This window comes from Uranotaenia lowii, chromosome 2 (assembly GCF_029784155.1).
Source record: "Uranotaenia lowii strain MFRU-FL chromosome 2, ASM2978415v1, whole genome shotgun sequence".
Classification (NCBI taxonomy): domain Eukaryota; kingdom Metazoa; phylum Arthropoda; class Insecta; order Diptera; family Culicidae; genus Uranotaenia; species Uranotaenia lowii.
The window spans coordinates 323134114-323159782 of NC_073692.1; the positions used below are offsets into that span (position 1 = coordinate 323134114).

The 25669-nt window shown below is 34.3% G+C and overlaps 1 protein-coding gene across 1 annotated transcript in view; it reads left to right on the top strand.

Moving 5' to 3' along the window:
• The first annotated feature begins 607 nt into the window (after positions 1-607).
• LOC129747646 (potassium channel subfamily K member 18) overlaps positions 608-25669 on the top strand; it is a 74456-nt gene continuing 49394 nt past the window's right edge. Inside the window, exon 1 of the mRNA XM_055741946.1 lies at positions 608-2016. Coding sequence (XP_055597921.1) covers positions 1548-2016 — 469 coding nt within the window. The 5' untranslated portion in view covers positions 608-1547. The remainder of the gene's footprint in view (positions 2017-25669) is intronic.

Here is a 25669-nt window from a genome sequence, read left to right on the forward strand (position 1 = left end):
GCACTTCAAATCTGACGAAGAGAGAAGTTGTTTCCAGAAAATGACATCGATAATGCGGCATAGTAATAGGTATTAGTTTTAATCAGTTTTGCGATTTCAATAGCATGTAGCGATATTATCCGCATATGATACAATCATTGAATATGTACATATACAGAGTATCGTATAATGCGCAACAAAAATCTATACAGAGCAATTAAAAGCGATTTAATTTAGTTATGAATGCCCCTGGTATTAAGCAGGACTGGGTTTAAAAAAGTTAAGTTATTGAACCCAATGTGATGAGCATTGAAACAATTATTCTTCATACACGTGTTTTTCAACAACTCATTAAACTCTAAAATCAAATTTCGAAAAAAAAAATTCAAAAACTGAGATCAATCCATTTAATTTTTTTTAAATACAGGTTATAAGTGAAAATTACAGAACATTTTAAGCAAGTTTGCATACACTTCCTGGTAACCCTAGTTGTAACTGGTGAGAACCTGGCTCGACTCGAACCGGTGTGATGCTTGCCTGTTGTTGGGAATGTTTCGCCGCACCAGCAGTTTAGCCCAGCGTATTCCATAACGTATATTCTGGGTTCAGTTCGACTCGAGCCGGCATCGCGAAACCAACCCTAGAAGTAGCCGCTGCTTTGTTTTTATTGACGCAGATCTCGTAACGGTCGCACGAGTTCTTCTCAAGTGAAAGTGAACTGCACCCTTTGGGGTTTTTTTTCTGTTGTATACTTGAAGATCATTGATCAAAATCGGCGAAGAAGTTTGATTGTCACCCGACGGATGTCTCATCTCAACTCGGGAATCTGAGCAGTTTTGTGATAAAAAAATAAAATAGATCATCTCAGTTTGTTTTTTGTGGTACAGATCATAAAACAAAAAAGCAAGTTGGTTGCCGATTCAGTGTGTTTTGGTTGGCGGTTTTAATCAGTTCAAGGTCGGCTGTTTAGAAATCCTTGGGGGATTAGCGACTTCAGCAAACTTGGGGGAGGTATCAACAACATACTTAATGGGCTGTCACTGTTGATCTGTGGCAGATAAATTTCGAGGATTTGGATCCTCAGAAGTCGGACCACGAATCTAGGTCGAAATTATAGTAACCATCATCTACATCTAGTGGGAAAATTTACAACCCACAAGTGCTGTCCTCCCCCGTTGATGTCGGTCATTGGCACTGTCATTTTAAGGAGACGGTCAATCGACTGCGGCAACCAACAGAGAAAATAAACGTGTGCCGTTTTGCCACAACACAGTGAATCTGAGATGTCTCTTTGCGGATGCTGGAGAGCTCAGTGTATTCCATCGTCTCGCCGGAAAATTCGTGACAAAACGAAAGTGTTTTAAATATAACTTGGCAGAATTCAGTGAGTAGCATCCTCAGTGCCAAAAAGTGTTTCATTCAAAACGACTGGGTGGAATGTAAGAGCAGTTGAAACCAAAAAAAAAGTGTCTCCAACGAGCAAATTCAGTAGTAACGACATAGTCCATTAACGCATTTTGGCGACCCAGTTGCAGTGTTTTTAAGTTTCAAACGCCTGGTGCCTCAAAATGACTCACGCCGAGCCTCATACTCCCGGAGGTCCGCCGCCAAGACCCCGGATCAACATTACGGTTCCGCCAGTCTACATGGCGCCACAGCACGTTGCCCAGTACTCGCCGGCTCAGTACTTTCAGCAGTTCCATCAGCAGCATCAGAATCCCCTGTATCAGCCACCTCCCTCCAGCCCGTCACGCATTTCGATGGCAACGGTTCCGGATGGACAACCGCCAGACTATCCAGATTACTACACCATGTACCCGGCCAAAGCTGGCGAATTTATGTTCAAGCAGTTCGAGGGATTCCGAGATTTTACCATGAACACGGCCAAATCCGGCCTGGGAGTCGGTGAAAAGTCGGTCTTCTGGCTGTACACTAAAATCACCAAGTGGTCCCGGAATTGGTTTACCCATATCTTCCTGTTTCTGATGCTGTTTCTGTACAGTGTGGCTGGAGCAGCTCTGTTCATGGTTGTAGAAGGTATGTTTTTCAGTTGAGAATTTGATTTTATTAGCTTTTCAGCTTCTTCAGGCTTTGTCCAGTTAAATTAAAGTCACAACATGTCCATCAACATCGTTTGGGCTTTCAGTTTTGTTCAACGAGTGTTATTTTTGTTATTGTGAGCGTTCGCTTTACGCTTCTTTGGTTTTTTGAAGACCTTGAACTGCTGCTAGACAATATACACAACGGTTAAACTTTTTTTTTCTTTTTTCACGAGATTTTAATTGACAGTTCAATCATTCACCCCTAACGTTTATCATACATCAAATTAAATTTGTTGTTTTTAAACGTTAAAGAATGTCCATAAAATTTCATTAAAAAAAATCATAAAGCTGATATTCTAAACACACAAACAACAAAATATAAATTCATGTTTAAGATCTGAAACATCGCTGACCACAACAGCTTAAGACATCTTCTTCTGGTTTCAAAAATTTCTAGAAACAAACTACACACAGTTGCAAAAGCTACACAATCATCAAACGCTTAGAGTTTCTGTGAAACGTCTTAGACACATTCCACCGTGGCGTGAAATCGCTTTTCCGAACTTTTCTACACTGTTATCATTCTAGAAGTCAACCAATTTACTTGAAAATGAAAAAAAAATATTTGCAAACGGTCTCTTATTGAAATCCCTTCAATATGGTTATAATTAGGTCATTAGAAAATTTAAGTTGTTTGTGTTGTAATCGATTTATTTTGTGACGTGAAATCAAGCTAGAATTGACCATTTTTGACTTCCTTACATAACACTTTGATTCCCCAAGCAACCAAAAGTAACATATTTACTTGAATAAAGGCATTGAAAGTTACATATTGGCTGACAAAGAAAATCAACTGCCCAATTCCCTTGAGTGAACATGATGTACTCATTAATTTGGTAATTTAGTGACAATTCTGATATGATATGATATGTGGAAAATGTAGGAAAGAAGCAATTAAACAATTTGTCGAGTTTGGAATCCGGCGCGTGGCATCATGGCGGAACCATGTACAGAACATAGATTATCAAGAGAGGGTGATATGAACCGAAGCCAAGGGTGCTGTTGAGATAGAGAGAGATTGTTTGCTCATTTTGCAATTTTTGGAAGCTGAATTAAAAGGCCGCTGGAAGCTGAATAGAAGGCCATTAAGACTTGTTTTGGAACTTGAAAGTATTAATAAGAACTTAAATTTTGGGCTGCATAGAATGTACTTCATATCAATGATGGGGCTGAGTAAGCGTTATTGTACCTGTGTTATGGGGCTTTTGGTTGCTTGGGTCCCTGTTATAATCTGTGAAAATAGGACATCGGTGTCTTCAAATAAGTTGTAGAGAAAAGAATTGCCTACAATTTAATTGTGACGTAAATTAACTCAGTTCAAACAGCGTGGGCTGAATTCACGTCACGAAATTTCAAGTTATTCGAAACTATTCTTTAAAGTCTTCAAATTTTATGTACACTTTCAAAGTGATATGTTGTTATTCCGACTAGTACAATCACAAATTTTCAGTATTTTTTCAATACTTTTTCCTTATATCAACTTGTACTTTGATTGCAACATACTGACTCGATTGAATTTTTCAACGTTTTCTTTCAAAAATATACATATATGTATACTCAAAAGATGGACAATGTTACTGCATACATTAAGGGGCAAAAAATATAAACATTTTTCAATATTTTTTGGCCTCAAATACAAATTAAATATTACCTTTTCAAATTCCCTAGGTTCTCCTTCTGTTCCCATGTTCTATTTATTTTCTTTAAACTTAACCATTTAATAGGGTTTTTAACCATTTTTTTTCTTTAAAGGCTTTTTCAAAGAATATGTCCGTTTTTTTAATATCCAAAAATTATTACATAATAACCATAAAAATAACACTAAAATATATCTTCACAAAGAAAAAAAAATTAACTTTCACTTAAAATAACCCATATGTTTCTAAGTGCTATAATTTTATCAGGAGAGGTGTTTGTTTGTGAGTCTTCGAAAAAACAGATATTTTAAAACTTTAAAATTACACTTTAAGTAAGTGAAAAAACAGTTTTCATGTATTTTACATGCAGACTTAGTTAATGATGATTATCTGCAAAAATTTTAATGTTGATCAAAAATACCCTAGTTTACCTTACTACTGATTCTCACAGTCTTTATTTGAAGATTCACCAAAAAATAAATTTAAATTTGTACTTCATTTTTTTTTTATTTGAAAATATCAAACTAATGAAAAATCAACTAAATTATGTTCGTATCATTGTTATGTAAAAATCTGACCATCTGGAGGGCTAAATAGCTTTTTTCCCTTTTTGTTCGCTTTTTAAAACAACCCCATTAGATATAAACATAATTTACCAGATTGCCCGGTTACATCCTGTTTTGTCCGAATTTCATGGGAAAAGCCCGGACTTAGCCCGGGTTTATTCTCATTTTGAAATAAATTTAAAAAAATAAATAGTGTTGTAGTTTTTTTTATGCGCAAAAAACGAAATTAATTCAGCAAGTTTCAGAAAAATAACCATGAAAGGGTTTTGAGATCTAATATACGATTTAAAGTTTGCTGATATATTTTGTTGAATCAAATTTTATTTCCAAGTTATTTTTTATATTTTATGAGTAATTCATAGGTTTTGATCAAATTTGCCCGGATATAGCCTGGATTTTAGTCAACCGTTTTTAAATCGAATATCTGGATTTTGCCAGGTATTTAGATAAAATAGGCTTTGTCCGGCCTGGATAGGTGCTGTAAAAGCTCTGGCAACCTTAATAAAAACAAATTCAATTCAAAACACAATGAAGCAGTATTTTTAGACTTTAAAACGTACGTCACTTAAGTTGTCAACATGCTCGTGATGGGTTTACAGAAATGTGTTTCTTTTGTAATTGGCGAAATATTGTTCCGAAGGGAAGAAGAGTTTAAAAAGTTTACTAATGCGGCCGCATTGAAGAATCGTTTAACAAAATGAAAAATTCGAAAGCGATTGAGAGATTCTTTTTCTTGAGCTTGTTTATCGATTGTAAATTGTTAATGAACTATTCGCGGAGTGTTCAGGAAAGTCTTGTTATAAAATTCAAGCAAGGAGCAATATGAATCAGTTTTTGCAAAGTCTGAAAAACAATTTCTATCGGATCGTTAATTTCAAACCATTTTGTGCTGTCGTCGTCTTGGTTTTGTGGTGCTGTTTTATCATGCTTGCTAAACGGCTTGCCTTGATGGGATGCAGTTTGCTGTTCGGTTGCCTTTGCGCACCCAAAGCTAAGTATTTTGTTTTAATTATTTTTTTCCACATACTAAAAATATCAGGAAAATTATGCTAGTAAGCATTTGTTTAAGTTTGCAAAAATGTGAGTTAAAATGTTATTTGAATCAATATCTACCTTAATAAAAGGAAGGACGACGAAGATACCATATAGATAACGATATATTAATTGGTAAACCCAATAGTTGCTGATGTTATGAAACTTTTTTCCAGTCATCAGTTTTGAACAAAATTGCATATGCATACGAATAATGTAATATAAAAAAAGAAATGTTGATCCTTGCAGACTATTGAAAGGTAAAGTAAAAGTATGAAAAACTTCTGCTTTTCTCCATTAAACTTTTCGAAACAGTTTATTTCGAAAGGTTTAGTGATTGCACTAATCATTATTTCCTATTTTTTCAAATTTCGTTTCAAGAGCGAGAAAAGGCGCTATAACCAAGGGGCAAAGAAATTCTAAACTTTTAATGGCATTTATTATTGATTAAAAACCTATTTAACTGAATGTAAATTTAATTTCTTTTAAATAACTGAAAAAAAAATTATATATTCTACAAAGAAATTTAAAGTTTTCACTGATTTGTGGTGTGAGAGAAATAGAGATGTTTTCGAAAATTTCCGTTGCAGAAAAATTACTAAATGAAATACATATCAATTGATAAGATAACCTTTTAAAAATATATTTATTACAAGGATACTTTTTTTTTCTACATCATATTTTTATTATTTCAGTTTAAATATGTTTTTAATAAACTTAACTTTCTATTGATTTACTATTGATGAGAAAGACTTCTAAAATGTGAGGCACAGAATAGCATAGAATCAAAGAATTTTCAGAAATGCAATATTCATAGAAAAACAATTTGGAAAAAAATTGTGTCATTTTAAGTTACTTTCCGTCTTCAACCATTATAGCCCATTCGCAAACTCTTTGGTTCAACAGGGATCATGTTTAGGAAAAACAGCTAGTTTATCAAGGAAGAAATTTGGATGGTATTGATTTGCCTTCAATATTTTACTCGATCCATTTTATTCGGACGTTTATAAAATGCCTCAGAGAAATAGGAGTTTCCTTAGGAAATGTCTAGGAGCATAGGAGGTGTAGGAAACTCATGAAAGCACCATTTACCAAAATGGATCCTGATCTTCACCTTTCACCAACTAACACAACCCCTTCCTTGGATACTTGAACATGGATTCGCAGACGTATAGACGGTTTCCATAGTTTGTGATACTAGCTTAAATCTGGTTCTGACTATTCCAATTTTTTTTTGGAGTGCAGTACCTAGAGGTTGCTGGTTGAACTTAAAGAGTATCTTATTAACAATCCTTCCTTTTTCCCCATTGACTACTAGGACGTGGCCGGCGCTGTTATTAATCATATAAAAAGGGAGAGCATCAGTTTTGTACAATGAGAATGACTGCTAATCCCAAGCACCATTCTTTTGGACTTTGTGCAAAATTGATGGCCTCGATTAATCACGGAGTAGCAACCATTGGCGATGTGGAACTTGTTCTGCTTACCCACGCCAGCGATCATGGAATTCGAAATGTATAGTTTGAAAACAAATGTAAAAAATACGAAGTTCCTCTAGAATCGTTTAAAAAAAACCTGTAAATGAAGCATTTCGAGTTCAATGATTTAAGGTGGATATGAGTAGTCAACCAAGCTAAGCTAAGCTAAGCTACGTCACTTAAGTTGTCAACATCTACACTTTTTCCAACAAAAAATTGGACATTCAAAATTATGTAAAACATGTATTTTTTTTTTCGTTGGTATTGTGTGATTTGAATTATCAAAATTATTGACAAGTTTGAGATTTTTTGATACGCAAACGGATAAAATTCGCTTGTGAGCTTGACGACTGCGTGGGGTGTTTCCTAAGATGTATCCATGTATTTTTCACTGTAGATCATTTTAGAAAATGCTAACAAGAATCGTTTTATAGTTTCTCGTATTTATCAGGTTTTCTCGGATATATCCGGGCGTGCCCATAAATTCAATAAGTAATTCGAGATAATTCAAATCTGGCCAGGATGCCCAGATATTTTAAAACTTCCCGAATTTTGCGAGGATCTATACACATTGTTCGCTTAGACAATTAAAACTCTGATTCCTTTTTAAAAATTTTTATTTTTTTACACATAGACGATTTTAAAGAGTTCAATTAATACAATCATTAGTTTTTTAATCCTCAGTTACGGTTTGAACGCTGAATTTGAAAGATTCACAAAATTGACAAAGTTTTTTATGCGAAAAATTGAAGTATGAAAAATAGTCAATGAATTGGATCTTTTCTTTTGGCTCCGGTTCGCATGACAATGAAGAAAAATGTTGATTAAAAAGGACAAATCCCAAGTTCCCCGGTAACAACCATTGAAGGGACTTTTCGGTAGGATAGTTACAGAATGAACTCTAGGAAGTCCTATAAAAATACAGAGCTGAGGATTATTTTTGCAACATTATTTGAACGGGTAGAATTCCTTCCTCATTATGTTAATTCGATTCATTGCCTAGATTGAGCCAGTTAAGAATACAGAGCATAACGGAATAAAAAAAAAAATGCCCCAGAAAATATCAGTTCCACAATGTTTTAGAGAAAAGAAAAACATTTATTTTGAGTTTGTCAATATTTTCACTTTGTGTATGTTTTATTTATAAGGTTTTAATTATGGTAGTAGAAAATTATTTTTTTCCAACATACTTTTTTCATCATAAAACTGTGATTTTTACATCGTTTAAAAATCTTCAGTGTCCAGTAGACGGTAAGTAACCTCAAAATTATATCAAATCCTCGAATGCAAAAATTCGCGTGATAGTTTATTAACAAAACGATAGTAAGCTTTTATAATTCTTTCAGCATTTTCTACTACATAACAACAGTAATTAAAATATTGGAACAAAATTGATGCATTTCTGGTTCCACGATTTAAGGTGGATGTGAGTAGTCAAATAAGCTAAGCTAAGCTAAAGACTCTCAAAAAGGATGTTTAAATTTTCATGGTTTATCAAAAATACGTACTAGCAAACATTTTTGAGGAATTTATACAACAGATTGCAAGAAATGAATATTCATATCATTTCAGTGAAGGAATATTGTCAGCATTTGTATTAACGCTGCACTATTGGTGACAAAAAATAAAACAGAACAAGACAAAATTAGCTTTGTTTCTGGAAGATTTGCAAAAATATTAATTTTGATAACATCAAGGTTACTAATGTAAAACATCTTATCAATCTCAGAAAGCAGTTTTCAGATTTCTTTTCAAATCTTGATATCGTAGTATTAGGGGGATTGTAGATTTTTTTAAATGCGGAATTTCTAAGATACAAGGAAAACTTCAGGTTTAAAAAAAAGTATTTCTTTAACTTAGATCTTATACAGAAGAAGAGAAATCTGTCGTTTTTGGATGTCGAAAGCTGATAAGGCTTTCAAAACTGCACCTGAAGATGCGGCTTAAAAATTGCTGTCATTTGGACCAACAACATACTTATTTCTGCGAGCAAGGCTTTACAATATAATGAACATAAAAACGAAGAACATAAATCGATTTAAAGCCAGAAACTGTTTTAACATCTCTCTTACATAAAAGAAATCTCAATTTTGAAGCAACTATGTCGAACATGAAAAACCTCGCTTTTTATAAAACGTGATGGAAGATTGTTCCTAATTTTTGAGTTCCAATTTCCGTTTGTACCACGATTACATATTATTAACTATCTTTATTTTGATTATTAGTATTATTTGCTCAGTGTCCCAAATAGTCAACCCACAATTGTACCCACATTTTAATATTATTACCATTGTTACCGATATGTTAAGCTAGGTTTTATATCAATAAATTGAATAAATAATGTTTAAATAATGTTTTGAGAAACTAGTTGCTTTGTTTTTTAAAATTATCACGGAAGGCTGTAATAAGAAAGATGCTTTCAAAACAACACTATGCATTAAAGGGTTAACCTTCCAAAGCTGTTCGCTAAATATCCGTTTCGGGGAAATTTGAGTTATAGTTTGATTTCGTTCTCCTGGCTGCAAATGTTAATCGATTTTGATGATATTATATTCATTGTGTAGGTAATTTATTCTTATTATTCAACATTTAAAAATAAAAGAAAATATATATAACCAGGTTATCAGAAACTCGTTCAGAAATTAAAAAGTCCGAAAAATCAGTTTCATTTTAAAAATAATTTTTAACTTATGACAGCTCTTTTGGATTTAACTGTTTCATTGATGTTTGAAATTGTCAAGAATCCATCTATCCGACAATGCACAGTGGTTCAGAAATGAAATTTAGCGGGAAACAATTATTTGCGCTCTTGCCTTAGGTTTAAGATATTTGGTGTCCGAGACAAAGTTGTACAACATTACAAGGTGCTACTTTTGAATGAAACATTTTTAGGATGGTTCATAAAACTCCTTAGATACGAAAATTATTTTTTTACTGTAAGGAGATAGTGCTGTATTATATTCAGCAATTATGTAGAACAACATAATTGATGAAACTTTGTAGAAGACTTTGAATGTCTATCTTTTAACGTTTAGGTTTTATGATGATTTTTCGTGTACAAGTTAGGGTGGTCCTACAAAAACAAGTTTTTTTGTTATAACTTTGTTGAGTATCAATTTATCAAAATTATGTGTTCGGCAAGTATTTAGCAAATCATTATGCGCATCTTTTGTAGCAAACAGATTTCTAATATCGGCTTTTGATTCGCAGTTATCATGAATTTTGTGTTCGAAAATGGCCATTTTGTATGAGCCATAACATCAAATGGAGCAAACCAAAAAATTTAAACTTTAATTCGTTTGAAAGAACATGTTAAAATCTACATTATATAAAAAAAACTGGCGAGGTATTTTTTTGTTTAAAGCTTTTTATTTACATTTGAACTTGACCAAAATTGCCATTTTTCATAAAATATATCATATATTTGCCGACCGTGGCCTAGAGGATAGCGTTCAAATCTTCTAAGCCAGAGGTCATGAGATCGAGTCTCGATCACGGCATACATAGTACTCTTTCTGTGGGCTGGTTGTTCGTTGTTCGTTGCTTATGTTTTTTGTAGTCACAGGCTCGCAAGGCCCGCAGCTAACCCCACTATCTCGCAGGAGGACCGTCGTGATGTTGCTGTTTTGGGTCCCGAACACCACCAGGACGCTGTTGCACTCCGCACGCCGCCCCTGACATGGAGAACAGACGCGTACGAGGCCCCCTGACTCAGTCTGCATGCTACCAAAGCATCCACCGGGGTTGGGTACCCGATCTCCGCTAAGGTTGCTTGCACCCCAGCTAGCACCACGGGGAGGTAGAGAATCGGAGTTGCAGACAAGAGGTGATATGACCACTACCCGAAGGTTGGGTGTATGGGGTCTCGAGTTGCACATTGTCTACTTCGCAAACCAAAGCCTCTTCTGTGGGCTGGTGGTGTTAGCATTATTAAGATGCTAGCCATTATATCCTTGAAAGGTGTATGCTTTAGTGTTAAGTAGAATTTAGATCTCTTCGAAGAAACATGAAGTTTCACTGAGATCCTATGTGAGTGTGTTCGTTTAAAAAAAAAAAATATCACTTTTGCTCTGCGACATGGAATTCTGCATTGCTTTCGCACCCTTAGTCAATAATTCGAAATTTTTTACCACTACAAAAGCAGAGTTTCCTATTCATTACCTTTTGTAAAAATTTTGAAAGACTTACATAGCCAGAGGGGCACAAATGAAAAAAAAAATGAGGATTCTTGATTATTAATGTATAGAACCATAAACTGAAAACAATGAATTACTAACCACTCAACAAGAAAGTCTTGAATTGTATTTTTCTTAGAAGGAGTTATTATACACTAATGTCCTTTTGACAGTGAAAGCCGATTTGGTTTCTCCGGTGATCATTTTGATCAAACCCAAGTAAACCACACAGTTTTCAGTTCAAGAGTTTCGATTATTCGTGATGAACGTTCAAAGGAAAGTTATAGTCGTTCACTGGCTGAATGGGTCTAGTGAAAAAGATGTGGTTGAAGTTCAGTTAAAAATGGATCCGAAGCTTTCGAAATTAACATTGAAAAAGAAATTAATTAATTAAATTAATTTGGTGGGTCATACAGTGGAAAGGTTGTTGAAATATTTACAATATGATTCTACATTTCCAGAAAAAATGCTTTAACTGATTTTCAAATGGGGAGCATATGGTAGCCCAAACCACAGCAGGTATAAATTTATTATGAACGAACCTTTATCTTTTGATCTTCAAATTATTTCAATATAGATTTAATCAATCATTCATTGACGAAGATGATGAAGGAGACATGCGTGAATACAGCGATTCACACATTTTAGCGGTTTCTCTTGTTCCGTTAAGTCTCGTAGATAAATCTAATGGGATACAAAACGTTATCTGGAGTAACGATTGCCCATCTTCAGTGAGTTTGTGTAGACCTATTAGGCTCATTTTTGCTAAGGAAAGTGCAGATCTAACAAGATTCGTTGGAAATGTTTATAAAGATCGCAGATCGTCTTTGTATGGACAAACCCACTTGGAGAGTCAGGAAAATCAATATAGAAGTGAATGAACGGCGTCAAAGTCCTCGAAACATACTAAAAGAACAACTGAACTTATGTATTGATGAGCCTAGGGTCACCGGAAATTCTTCGAGAAACGGATTGAAGTAGCACAAATTGCGGGACTGAATGTTCAGCTTTTGGAAAAGTTTTACGTGATTTTAACCATTATCAACAGTAGCTCGTTTGAAGGGTATGCTGAAGAAACTCGGGTGCTTTATAACAATTTATATAGCTGGTATCCCGTTTCTCCAACCGTACACAAATTGTTAGTGCATGGAGCTGCAGTCATAAAACATCATATTTTATCCATAGGCATGTATCCGGAAGATGCTGGTGAAACAAGAAACAGAAGTTTACGAAGATTTCGAGGAAACCACTCCAGAAAGTTCGATCCTGTGGTTAGTCTGGAGGATGTTTTTAAAAGACTCCTCCCACATCAGATCCGTACTTCTCACTATCCAATAGAAAATGTATGAAATATTCAAAAATCAGCTTTCCTGAATGCAGTCGTCATTTGATCTGGGACCCCTAACGCGTTTTTTTATTAGTTTCATTATTGCTAGAATAAAGGTGTTTTTTTTTTTGTTTTCTATGAATTTTTTATTGATTTCTCAAATAAACATTATTTTCCGTTTTTCCGCTTCTGTTAACTATAATGATGATATAAATGTTACGATGTGTACAGTTATTCCTCACGCAGCCAAAAGTAGACAAAAATAATAAAGAAAGGTTATATGAAAAAAGGCAATTTTGGTCAAGTACAAATGTAAATAAAAAGCTTTAAACAAAAAAATACCTCGCCAGTTTTTTTTATATAATGTAGATTTTAACATGTTCTTTCAAACGAATTAAAGTTTAAATTTTTTGGTTTGCTCCATTTGATGTTATGGCTCATACAAAACGGCCATTTTCGAACACAAAATTCATGATAACTGCGAATCAAAAGCAGATATTAGAAATCTGTTTGCTACAAAAGATGCGCATCATGATTTGCTAAATACTTGCCGAACACATAATTTTGATGAATTGATACTCAACAAAGTTATAACAAAAAAACTTGTTTTTGTAGGACCACCCTAACTTGTACACGAAAAATTATCATAAAACCTAAACGTTAAAAGATAGACATTCAAAGTCTTCTACAAAGTTTCATCAATTATGTTGTTCTACATAATTGCTGAATATAATACAGCACTATCTCCTTACAGTAAAAAAATAATTTTCGTATCTAAGGAGTTTTATGAACCATCCTAAAAATGTTTCATTCAAAAGTAGCACCTTGTGATGTTGTACAACTTTGTCTCGGACACCAAATATCTTAAACCTAAGGCAAGAGCGCAAATAATTGTTTCCCGCTAAATTTTCAAAACTCAAATTTTAACTTTTTGTCGTTGATTTGATCATTATTTTCATAGAACATACTTGGTCTGTCAAAATTACCAGTTCATCAGTATATTGGAATAATGATATCTTTCCGGGCCATATTGACCCACACAGCTTTGGAGGGTTAAGAGTTTAAGAGTCATCGTTCTTTTAACAGCTTTTTGAAGGTATTTCGACCAAAAATTAATTCAATATCAAATAAGCAATTTCAAATTTCTTGGGACCGGTTTTGATATGTTTTGTGCCAAATTTCACTAAAATTGATTTTCTTTTTGATAAACGCCTTGAAAACGACAAGTGATGTAGACGAGAGACCCATATTTGAGAAAGATCTTATGTATAACACATCTGGTTGAAAGTAATTTTCTCAAACTATGAGAGCAATTTAGTTGAAAGAATTGGTAGGAAATCGTTATACCGTACGTAATACAGTTTTTTGGTTTTATCAGTTTCCGCTTTTATCGCTACTCGCCAAATTCACGCTCGATTTTATTACGGTTATTTTTCGATTTTATCACGCTTTGCTTAAAAAATAGTTCATCAGTTTTAAAATTTTTAAAAGCCTTAAGATGTTTTCGAAACGGTGTTTGTAAATGCTATATTTAAAGTTGCATATTTCACTGATTATTCAATAAGCTTCTTTGAATAGGTGAAATATTTTCCTAATCTAGCCCACTTGTGTTATTCGAATATGGTTATACGAATATGTTATTTTTATCATTTGATCCTTTCTTATGCTACCAAGCAATTGATGGAAAACTGACTATGTATCTGCATTAGTGAACCATGATACGGAACATTGAAATATTTTACAAACGAAAATTAGAAATGTGCACTATGAATATGGGATAATTTATTTTTACGGTTTAATGTTTCCTCTTCGTTCAGATTTAAACTTTGGCTCGCCTCTGAACAAAGCATACCTGATCAGAAGAGCATATCAAAATAACCAACCAATCGCAATAAAATAATATTATTTTATTCAGATATACCTTTGATATCAAAAAACTTGGGTTTTGTCGTTTAAAAAAATACTATTTCTCATTTGATACAAATGGTTATTTTTCCTGCCGCAATTTGAATGCTTCGAAAGCTTTTTTTAGCTTTCTGAAGCTCTCATTCAGATTAATCATGTATTATTCTGTGGTAGCGTTTGCTTCTCTTAACCGGCAGGTTGAGGTTCGAATCTCCTGGCTTGTACCCAAACTTTTCAAGAGTTGTGCAAGTTTGGAACAAAACATGAAAGTTTGAAATAAGGCAGGAAACAATGCTACCTTACATACAAGTACTTGGGTCCAAAGGAAACACTGCATGAAAGCCATGCAAGACTCGAATTATTGTCTTTTTTAGCATTCTTCTGATTAAGTTGGAATATTTATATAATGCTATCAAAGAATGATATAATTAAGGTATTGAAGCATTAGATTGAGTCGATTTGGGGTTATTTTTAATTTCTCAAACCCAGGAGCCTCAAAAGCTTCGTTTTGGTTCAAAACTCATCCATGATTTTATGCAGAATTTTTAAGTAACGTTTAAATGAGTTAATTTTAACTTTTAGGTTTATTTAGGAAAATTTAATATTTTGTACTGAAAAATCAACATAGTTTTTGTTTCTTCTGTGGAACCGAGCCTGCTTATGGTTTTCGTGCCAATTTATAAATTTTTTAATTGGAAAATTTTCGCTGAACAACTTTGTGGAAGACCGTAACTTTGTATCTTATTAAGAAATAAAGTTATTAGCTGTTTAACAGGGGTATGTCTTTTGGCATGAATTAACAATAAATTGTATTGCATTAGATATAAAATGCCTCATTTTCATCAATTGCAATAAAAAAAAACAGTACAAGAAGTGTCGAAACATTCTTTGTACATATGTAACTGCCAAAATGTCAAAAACGGTTTTTCATAGTTTTGACTGTTTAAGTAGTATAAAAAAAGTTACATTTTTTTTTGAATTTTCATATGAGTTCTTATATATGCGCATTGAATATTCAAAACATTAAAATTATTTGAAATAACATGCACTTTCGAGTTTTCCCGAGATCTTGGGAATTCCCCAAAAAAGATAGTCAGATTTCGATTCCAGGAATGCTTAAATGGCCGGGATATGGACTCTCTAGTTCTTAATATATTGTTGAAAGATGCTGAACTTCTTCAAAAACTGACGCTGTTAAAAAATTTCAATAACACAAAATAACACTTTCATAAATACAGAAAGGATCAATAACGCGAGGCTGTTAAACCCAAGAAAGAAAAAACCTTGAATACCTGGGTAAAAATATTTTATGATTTTTTTATCTGACGGTATGCAGAGATTGCCATCTGTGTCCAAAGTGGGATCTATTCAGTAGTATTGATTACAAAGCAAGTGTAAATCTGGCTGTTTTTCTGTCACACGATTTCACATTTCAAACATGTAAGGTGAATTGTCCTATGCTGCTACGAAAAATAACGTTTTTGATTATTTTGTTTAGAAAAGACTTCTTCAAAACTTGTTGACAGAAATTTTGAAATAACAAGCCTATAGCATGTGACCTCAAATTTGTTTTTTAAATTATTTAAAAGTGGTTAAAAAGGTGCTCGACCTTAGTTAACGACAAGGTGTCACTGTACATTTCAAGTGAGGAACTAAAGAATACGATCTCAAGATATTGCCGATGCGCTCCATATTTTGCCAGTTGGGCGAACGGCGGCACCATCACGAGCCGACAAATATTGGGCCAAGGAGGTTTTAAAATTAGAAAATTTATTTTCCGAAAAGTTATTGAAGGAACGTAGCGCAGTTATTTTAGCCAAATGGGTTCCATTCCGTTCCGTTGAGCGACAACGGATGTCATCGAGATTGCCGGACCGAACACCAGCTGCAAATGACCGCAGTTGACTGACAGTCGTGCCGCCGCTGCATTCTGGTTGTCATAATTTGGTATGACGTTGCTTGATGAAGGATTTTTTTTTGGCTTTGCTACCCAATCGTTGAGTCAGAATACATTGATTTTTTTTGTTAGTTTACAGATTAACCTGTTAATGATCACCATGGGTCGTAGACCCAAAAATTGTTGAATTTTGTAAATCAAAGATAACCGGTTCTAATCATTTTAAATGTAATGTAATGTTACATGAGAAAAAAATATTGGCAATCTATCATGTGCTGTTTAAGATAGTGTCTATATAAAAATCAATGACCAGAATTCGACCCACGTGAAAATCAGTGTTAGAAACAGTTTTCGAGGAAAAATCTTATTGAACTTATTAAAACACGTGTTTTCGAACATATTGACATAGTTTCACCAAAATATCACGGCTGGAAATAGTTACGGCCATTAACACATTAATGATTCAATACGATTGTCAATTAATAAATATTGAAAGAATGAAAAACGCTAGAAAAAATAAATTAAAAACCAAAGGTTTAATGAAAGAAGACGGAATGTTGATTATAATAGATAAGGTGGGATAGTAGGGATCAGCGTAGTGTAAATTAACAGGCCAGAAACGAGGACCGCATATCATAAACTGCAAAGGATAGATCACTGATGGCTGAATATGAATTCAATTTCTGTTGTGATTTCGAGAAACTTAGAGCTTTATTGACACTAAGAATTTATTTATTAGGTGCAAACCCTGGGGAGGAGAAGAAATTGATAAACTATCAATAACAGTAAGACTGAATCTACGACAGGTATTCTGCACTCGTGTATATACCTGGCCAGCTGGCAAATGATTGGACATTCTTATAATAAACCTAGTCAGTTATTAATGAAAACACACCTTACACACGGCTACTTATGGGATTTGAATCCAAAAGTTTTTTTTACCGATACCGGGAATTGAACCCAGTACGCCTGGCATACCAAAACCAGACTCGCGCCAGCCTATCCGCTAGACCACATCGGTTCTAGTATACGGTATATCAGTAAGATGTACACAAAAGAGATAGTGACATTTTTTTTATTTGCGGAAAAACGGTAAACGATAGATATTTGATGTCATTACAAAATTTGACGATCTATCAAGTTCTTGAAAAAAAAGTGATTTTTTCGAATAGAATGGAAATAAAAAAAAAAATTTCATCAAATAATTAGATAAGAGACTTAATCTCTTCACAAAAGTTGTAGATCTTGTTATTATAAGAAACTTTGGCCGAGACATCGCATGAAGATCATAAAAGTTACAAGCATTTTATAACTAACTAGCTGATCCCATACGAACTCCGTTTCGCTTTCAACTTGGAATATGTCATGAACAATTTGCATGAAAGCAAAGATCAACTGAAAAGCATTTTGCAGATGCACTTTTGAATTCATCGATAAGTAATAATTGCAAAAATATTGGACGATCACTTTGTCTGTCGTCAGCTTCTAAATTTGAAATAAGGAATCAATTGACCGTGCCAAAAAACCTCGTGTATAAATATCGACTCATCGTTGCATAACAACGTAATCATTGCCAAAAAGTTAAACCCCTTTCGGCGGCCTCTTATACAATCTTTGATATCTGAAATCGATTGCCCTTCCCTCAAAACTCCCGTGTGCTAATTTTCAAAGCAATCCGTTGTATAATAACGTGAATATTGCTAAAACAGTGAAAAATTAATCTATATGGACGACCCCTTTCGTCGACCCCTGGCATAATATTTGACATCTGAAACCGATTGCCCATCTCTGAAATATACCGTGTGCAAAGTTTCATCCCAATCCGATGTACACTCAACGAAATCGACACATTGGGGCTATGTGTCAGCCTATATAGATTTTTGCAATTTGTTTCTCATTTGAAAAGTATGTGCCCCACACATACCAAAAAACATAGAATGGTAATGTGTAATGACACATAAAGATTATATGTGGGGAAAATGGATGTTATCTGATTTGGAATTCTGAAAATAAGTGATAAACAAATAAATTAATCAATTTTTCGAGCTGTTTATCAGTTCAATTTACAATCTAAAACCATATTGTTTTAAAAAAAATTCTCAAAAACGTTAGATTTTTACCAAAGAATGGAAAATTGTATTCATATTTTATAAAACTCAATACATAACTATTTTAGGCACTAAACATTTGAATTGATCACCGATTGGTCGAAGGGAGTACAAGTTCGGAGATCACCGACCGCCGAGGGAGCTTATGGCACATTGTGTTGCAGTTTCGGTGCAGCACCATCAATCGTTTCCACTAGTGATATTTTGGAGCGGCTCCACCCAGAAAATATGTTGGTTTTTAAGTTTTTCATCGTGGTTCGGATGCTCAGCTGGGATCCCAGAATCCTCGCTCACCGACGAAACTTTGCGCGTCGGCGTAGTGGTTTCTGAAAGGTGGAAAAGCAAATCGCACTCAGTTTTTTTTAAATCATATACAATTTTACACTACACTCACGGCAAATTTCTTGGAAGAACGAGGATGTCACAATCGGAACTGTCCGGATCGGCCGACGGTGTTTGGCCTATGCAAACGATTATAGTAGTCTGAATGGTCGGTGCTGGAGCTCACAAAAGCTTTTTTTGGCCGGATGACATTAATTGTCTTCGCTGTTGGTATTCCACTGTTTGCCTCTGCTCCTCAACCTGCTCGAAAACACCGTATATGCAGTTAAATATTAAATTTTTGTTTTCTGGTTCCATAACTGCACTTCGCGCGCCATTTTTAAACAAAAGACAAATCATCGACAGCGGATTCGATGATTTTTTGGCAGAATCCACACGCTGATTTCAATTTAGTCGGGTTAATATTTTATTCCACATTAAACTTATGTGTCGAAATGTTGGTTTTTATTTCATTCAAATAAATTGAATGTGTCGAACAACTCGAAAACCGTATGTGTAGGGAAACATACTTTCTAAATGTGGATTTTTTGCAGTGTATAATTTCGACGATATAGCAAAAATATTGAAAAGTTAATATGGACGACTCCCTTTGCCGGCCCCGTACACTGAGTTTAATACCTCTCGTGTACCAATTTTCGTCTGAATCCGATGTATAATAACGACAATATCGCATCAACAGTGAATAGTTTATATGGACGACCCCTTTGGCCGACCCCTGATTTTGGTTTGGATTAGTGAAATCAGTTGTTCGTCCCTAATAACTCCTATGTGCAAATTTTCATCCCAATCCGATGTATAAAAACGTCAATATCACTAAGATACTGAAAAGTTAATATGGACGACCCCTTTTTTCGGCTCTTATTATTATTATTATTATTAATAGTTTATTATAGAGGATTTTAACTAATACTAGTCCTTCGTCCTCTGAGAGAAAGAAAAAAAAATACAAATACATACACAAATACACTAAATTACAGTTTTCTTAATAAATTAGCACTTTTCAAAAAATCTAAAAACTTTTTTTCATTGCTTGGATTCAAGGCAGAGGAAACGTCGTGACTGATGCCTTTAGTTTTTCTTTCCTGGTCATACATACGACATTCTCCAATCAAATGCTTAACAGTTAAAGGTTCGTTACAGGTGTGGCATATAGATGTTCCAGTTGTCCAAAAGCTTGAATGAGTTAGAGTTGTATGACCAATCCGAAGACGCGTGATTTCGGCTCTTTACACTGAACTTGATACCTCAAATCGTTTGCCAGTCACTCAAAACTATCGTGCACCAATTTTCATCTGAATACGATGTATAATAATGTCAATATCGCAAAAACAGTGAACAGTTAATATGGACGACCCCTTTGACCGATCCCTTACACAAAATTTGTCACCTGAAATCGATTTTTCGTCTTTCAAAACACTCATCTGCAAATTTTCAACACGATCCGACGAAAAGTAAATTCAATATCGCCAAAACAATATTTGCCTTTTATGGACGACCCCCTTCAGAAAGGTTCATCCGAAAATCTTAAAACATTTTTCATCATTCCTGGTCCTAATGAGTATCCATGCCAATTTTCAGACCTCTAGCTTTTAAGACGGCTGAGTCTATAGAGGACAAACAAACAAACAAACAAACAAACAAACATACAGAAATTGCTTTTTATATATATTACAAATCGTTTGAATATGTCAAAACATGTTTTACACTAAACATACCGACTCTTCGTATATACCTTTTCATACCGCGAGCGGTCAAATGACGGCAAACACCATTTTCGCTAAAACTCTTTTGTTTCACAACCGATTTCTACAAAATTTATAGTTTTGAAAAGCTTATAACGTGACTCAAATATGTTCACCCCATTTTCAGCTACAATCTATTATTTTAAATTAATTTTAAGTCCAAGCAATTTTTATGAAAAAATATACTTCAGAAAAAAGGCTGTTAATCAGTCATAAAGTGCTCGAAAAAAAATTTCGTTTAGTGCCTAAAAAAGCAGAAGTTAGAAGCTATATGTAGCACATGTGGTACATTTTATTTTATTATTATTATTATTATTTTTTTGAGATCATGGCCAAAAAAAATGCTAAATAAGTTGTGTAAAACCCGTTCTTTTCAATAGATCAACAGCCAAAGCTGTTTCTGTTACAGTAGAACAATTTTTAAAATGTAAATTGAAAAGTTTACGTAATATGCCACATTTTGGCATCTTTAGATTTTTGAAATACGAAATACAAAATTTATGACGGCTTTTTAAAGCTAGCTCTTTTTCGAACTTTTTAACAATCTGGATTTTCTGAGACAATTCCTACCCCTGAATTCAGTTTGCTCGGGATTTTGAGTATGTGAACGTAAGGTTCAGGCAATAAAACTATATGCAAAAGAAAGCAAATTTCATACCGTTTCTAGTGATGTAACTGCATTGGCGGTGCGATGCTTGATAAAAATATATGTGGTATAGTACCACATAAGCTATTCGAAAACCACAACACAACACAAAGTTTTAAAAATGTAAAAATACTTGCATTTTAAAAATAAAAATAGTCCTGTCGTAAAATTTGCAAAAAAATTATATTAATCTAAATCATCATTTAAAGTTCAAAAACCGTCATTGAACCGCCTTCGGTACGTTTAGTGTTAACAATTCAATAAATCGTATTATGGTGTAACATTGGTTTTGTAGAAAATGTGATGTAAATCACTTAAAAACTGTATGGGTTGTGCCATATAGTATGATAAATTTGTATGGGAGCCCTCCCTCCCTCGAAGCGTAGGGTTCTGAAGCTATTATTGAAACCACCCTCGGTCCTGGAAACGGTCATATGCCAAATTTCCAGTAGTTTCTGAGCCCATTTGGAACAGACAGACCGATAAACATTCATTTTCATGTAAAGCATAGATCATCCGAAATCTGGACGCACTGTTTATTATACCATAGCGCTCCTAGTTGTCGGATCTGAATGTTTTGACAGTACTTTGTTCGAAAATGTTTCCTCTATCAGTGCTTTGCAATCAGTGCAATTTCATTGAGATTCGATTTGATCCAAAAAAGTTACACTTAATGGAAGCCGCGAGACGAAAAATAATGTTGGACACCCACGTCAAAAACCCGACGTGGTCTGGTTCAAAAATCCTGAAATCTGATTTTGAGCGACTTCCTGGCAAAAAAATTTACAAAGCCACTGGTCGGGGCGATGTCCCCGCCAAGTTCAAATTCGTTTTTGCGCATAAGTTTGCAAGAAATTGTTTGATCTGGCAAGATATTTGTAACTTCGGACGAAAAACCCCGGTTTTTGTGAAAAACAAGACCATGGACTCCGAAATGTATAAGGAGGAGTGCCTGAAAAACGTTTTTTTTCCTTACATTAGATCTCATAAAGGACCAGTAAAGTTTTCGCCAGATTTGGCAAGCTGCCACTACAGCAAAGAGGTACTACAGTGGTATCGGGCCAACGGGTGGGTGGATTTTGTCGAATAGGCCATCAACCCACCCAACTGCCCTCAATTCCATCCTATCGAAAAATTTTGGGCAATTGTCAAGCAGAAGATGAAGAAGAATGATAAGACGACTCGGGATGCAACAGAGATGAAGTGATTGTGGAACAAAATGGCCGCTGAGGTCAGCGAATAGGGTGTCCAAACTATGATAAGTGGTACTCGACGAAAAGTTCGACATTTCATCAAAAAAACATCGGTAAATTTTTTTTATTATTTTTCCAAAACCCTACATTTTGAGTACAAATCATTTTTATTTCGTTTACATAGCTCCGAGATAGACCCGTCTGCGTCTTAATGCGTCCAGATTTTGCGTGATCCATGCTTTACACCATCTGTGCAAGAATAATAAATCTCCATCTAAGAATGATCAAAATCCATATTGTTATCATCTCAAATGGAATTCCCAATACCCGATTACGAAAACATGTAGTTCAAATCAGAGTTGCAAAATTTCAGATAATCATTTGAAATTGATACTCACCGTGATGAGTATCAATTAAGCAGCACAATGAATTTCGTTGTGATGCTCAAAGCTTTCGATGTCAAACGAAATTCACTGAGCATCACATCTAGAAAAAAAATCAGAAATCCAGAATCCCATTAAAGAAATCTTCAGCTATATTCCCCACTTTTTCCCCTACTATTTTTGACGACTGTTAAATTTGTAACGAATCTATGGAATATTTGAATGTGTCATATAATGTGATTAGCTTTTCACACTAGCGGCACGCCAAGTTGAACGACTCCAAACGCTTTGATATAAAAAAAATAAGAGCGCTTTAATGATTGGAGTTTATTGAAACTTTTTAATAACGAAAGTTTTAAAGCTCGTGGTGCCTATGTTTTAAAAAGTGTCTATGTACACAACACACTACCTTATAAATGATGAGAACAACACTTTAATTTTATAATATTATTTGCAAATACGGCGCTTTGGTACCAAACAATTTATAACATAATTCCATAGTCAAGACGACTTAAATAAAAAAATATAAAATTCAGTCGTTGACGTTTTGTTGGTTTTCAAAATTAAAAGCAACAACATAATATGGGATTAAAAGCAACATTTCTAATCGATTTTCTGGCTATTTGAAATCAATAAAATATGCTTAGTTAGCTAAGCATAGAATACATTAATAGTAAAATCGATATTTGTTTTAACTCTCAAGGGCTGAAATTTTTACAAAAAAAAAGATCAAAACTCAGATATTTTTAGGTTTTTTTTTTGTATTTTCTCGGCTGTTGACATACAAAAAAAAACATATGTTGAACTGTAATATGATCACAATCATAAAATTTCATGCGGTCCCTTCTTCAGAGCATGTTGTGTACGAGTGAAGGATATCTAAATTTGGAAATATTAATAAAGATCATGTATTCTAACAAATATGCATCTCTACATTCAGAATTAAAACCTACTTTTTTATATCAACTAAATGAAAAAATAGAAGCCGTGATGTCAGTGATAAGCTGTCCTTTGTTTCAACTTTTATTTAAATCTCTTTTCAAACGATCTTTTTTTAAACGTCCTTGGTCCTTGACATCCCTTCTCTGTTCCAAACTACTCATTGGTAGTGCAATTTTCCGCCGAATTTTTGACAGTAATAGTCACTCAGAGACTGTAAAAGATCCGGAACAACCGTAGAGAAAACCAATTTTCGAAACCAATCTTAACATTCCCGATTTCACAAAAACCACTTCGAAATGATGTACAAGGCTGTGAATGATCAATTAACAGTCTAAACTAGCCATTTTAATGAAATTGAACAGTGTTTTTAACAAGGGTTTCACGATTTTCTTTTCAAGGGCATTTTTAAACGTACTCAAAAATCGTTAAAAAAAATCCAGCTATGATAATTAAAGAACAATTCATTTCTGATGCATGTGTCTAAAAGCTCATAAGATAATAATCAAAAAATTAGAAGTAAGGCCGCTTAACAAAAGAAGCGATTTTACAATTACTCCAAATGGTAGTACAATAATATTTGATCAATCTTAATATTCAATGGTACATTATTATTTCTGTCATATTCTTTTATCTAATTGTTTTTCTGCTCGTGGTTCTCAGTCTGAGAAAGCTTTGAAATTCAAGACAAGAACCGTTTGTGATACTCACGATGAGATTACCTAGCATCACACTGAGTTTCAAAAAGGGAAAATCTCACTCAAAAAATCTCAATCTCATGAGATTTCGCAACCTTGGATCAAATAGCATAAGATATCAACATTTTTAATTGTTTTGCGTTTTGAAGATTTTTCGAGAAATCCTAAATTTCAATTGAAAAGATGAGGAGATTGAATTTGATCTACTTCGGAACTTCTGTTCCAATCGATAAATTTTCAAATTGATTGAAATAGTATCAAATATTTGCAGAGAAATGCAAGTGGTGTATCGTTTAGCTGGACGAACCTTGCGAGAATTTATTATTGATAGAAAGTTCGTGACGGAGCAATTAATTATATTGAGCATATTTTAATGCAATCAGCCTTAAGGTTACCGGAACCCGGAAGAATTGGAAGATTGCACTGGCGGAAACGTATCAATTTTCGATGGAGTTTGGTGAAATTGTTTCTTTATGAAAATTATTTGTTTTTCATATTTACATTATTCTTTTGCTAATTCATCCTATTATCCAAACAGGATTTCCCCTGAAAAATTTCCTTCCCTCACCTTTCTGATTACAACAACTCTGCACAAAAAAATCATTTTATTGTTTCAGATTATTCTCATTTATGATTACATTGACTTGTTGCGATGTACATTAAGGTATCACACTTATCTTTAAAATAATCACTTGGAATGAGTGTTGCATCCAGATTCCCATTTTGACATCTTGTGTTGGTTTTAATTATGAGTTGTACCTTCTGCATCAGCCAATGCAAAATGTGAGCAGTCACCCAATGCTATGCTATCCTTAATCCTATATTTTGATTGAAAAAATCAGATTGAAAATTCCTAGGATCTGTTCCTTCGTAGAGGACAGATGTTTTTCGATTCAAGCTTCATAAGTGAAAATTTCATAATTCCAGCAGTGAGTGTTTTTTTAAATGGCCGACGAGCTGTTGAAGAATACAGTAGCCTTTAGTTCCCAGATAGTGCCCTCAGTCCAACCTTAGTAGAAACGGCTCGATTTATTAAGGATTTAGATGCGGACAGGTCACAAATGGAAACCTCTTACAAGGTGGCCGAGGAGAAGTCCCTGTTCATAAAGTTCAGAACTAACGAGGCCATGAAGGATGTAATTGCACAGAATGCGGAGACTCTTCAGTTTAGGTATTCGAATGGAACAACGGTGAATGTTATAATGACAATAGCAAGTTGCTTTACCCGGTATGTCAGAGTTTTTGATTTGCCTCCGGAAATTTCGGATGCAAAATAGAAGCTGTATTGGGAAGGTATGGCAGGGTAAAACGGCTGGTGAAGGAAAAATTTCCAGCAGAACTGGAGTTGGACCTGTTTACTGGTATAAGAGGTGTATTCATGGAAATGACTAGTGAGATCCCAAGTTCATTGTTATTTTGTAATCGTAAAGGGAGAGTTTACTACGAGGGACTCAAACAAAAGTGCTATCTTTGTAAGCAAGAGGGCCACCTAAACGCTTCCTGCCCGCAAAGTAGAAACA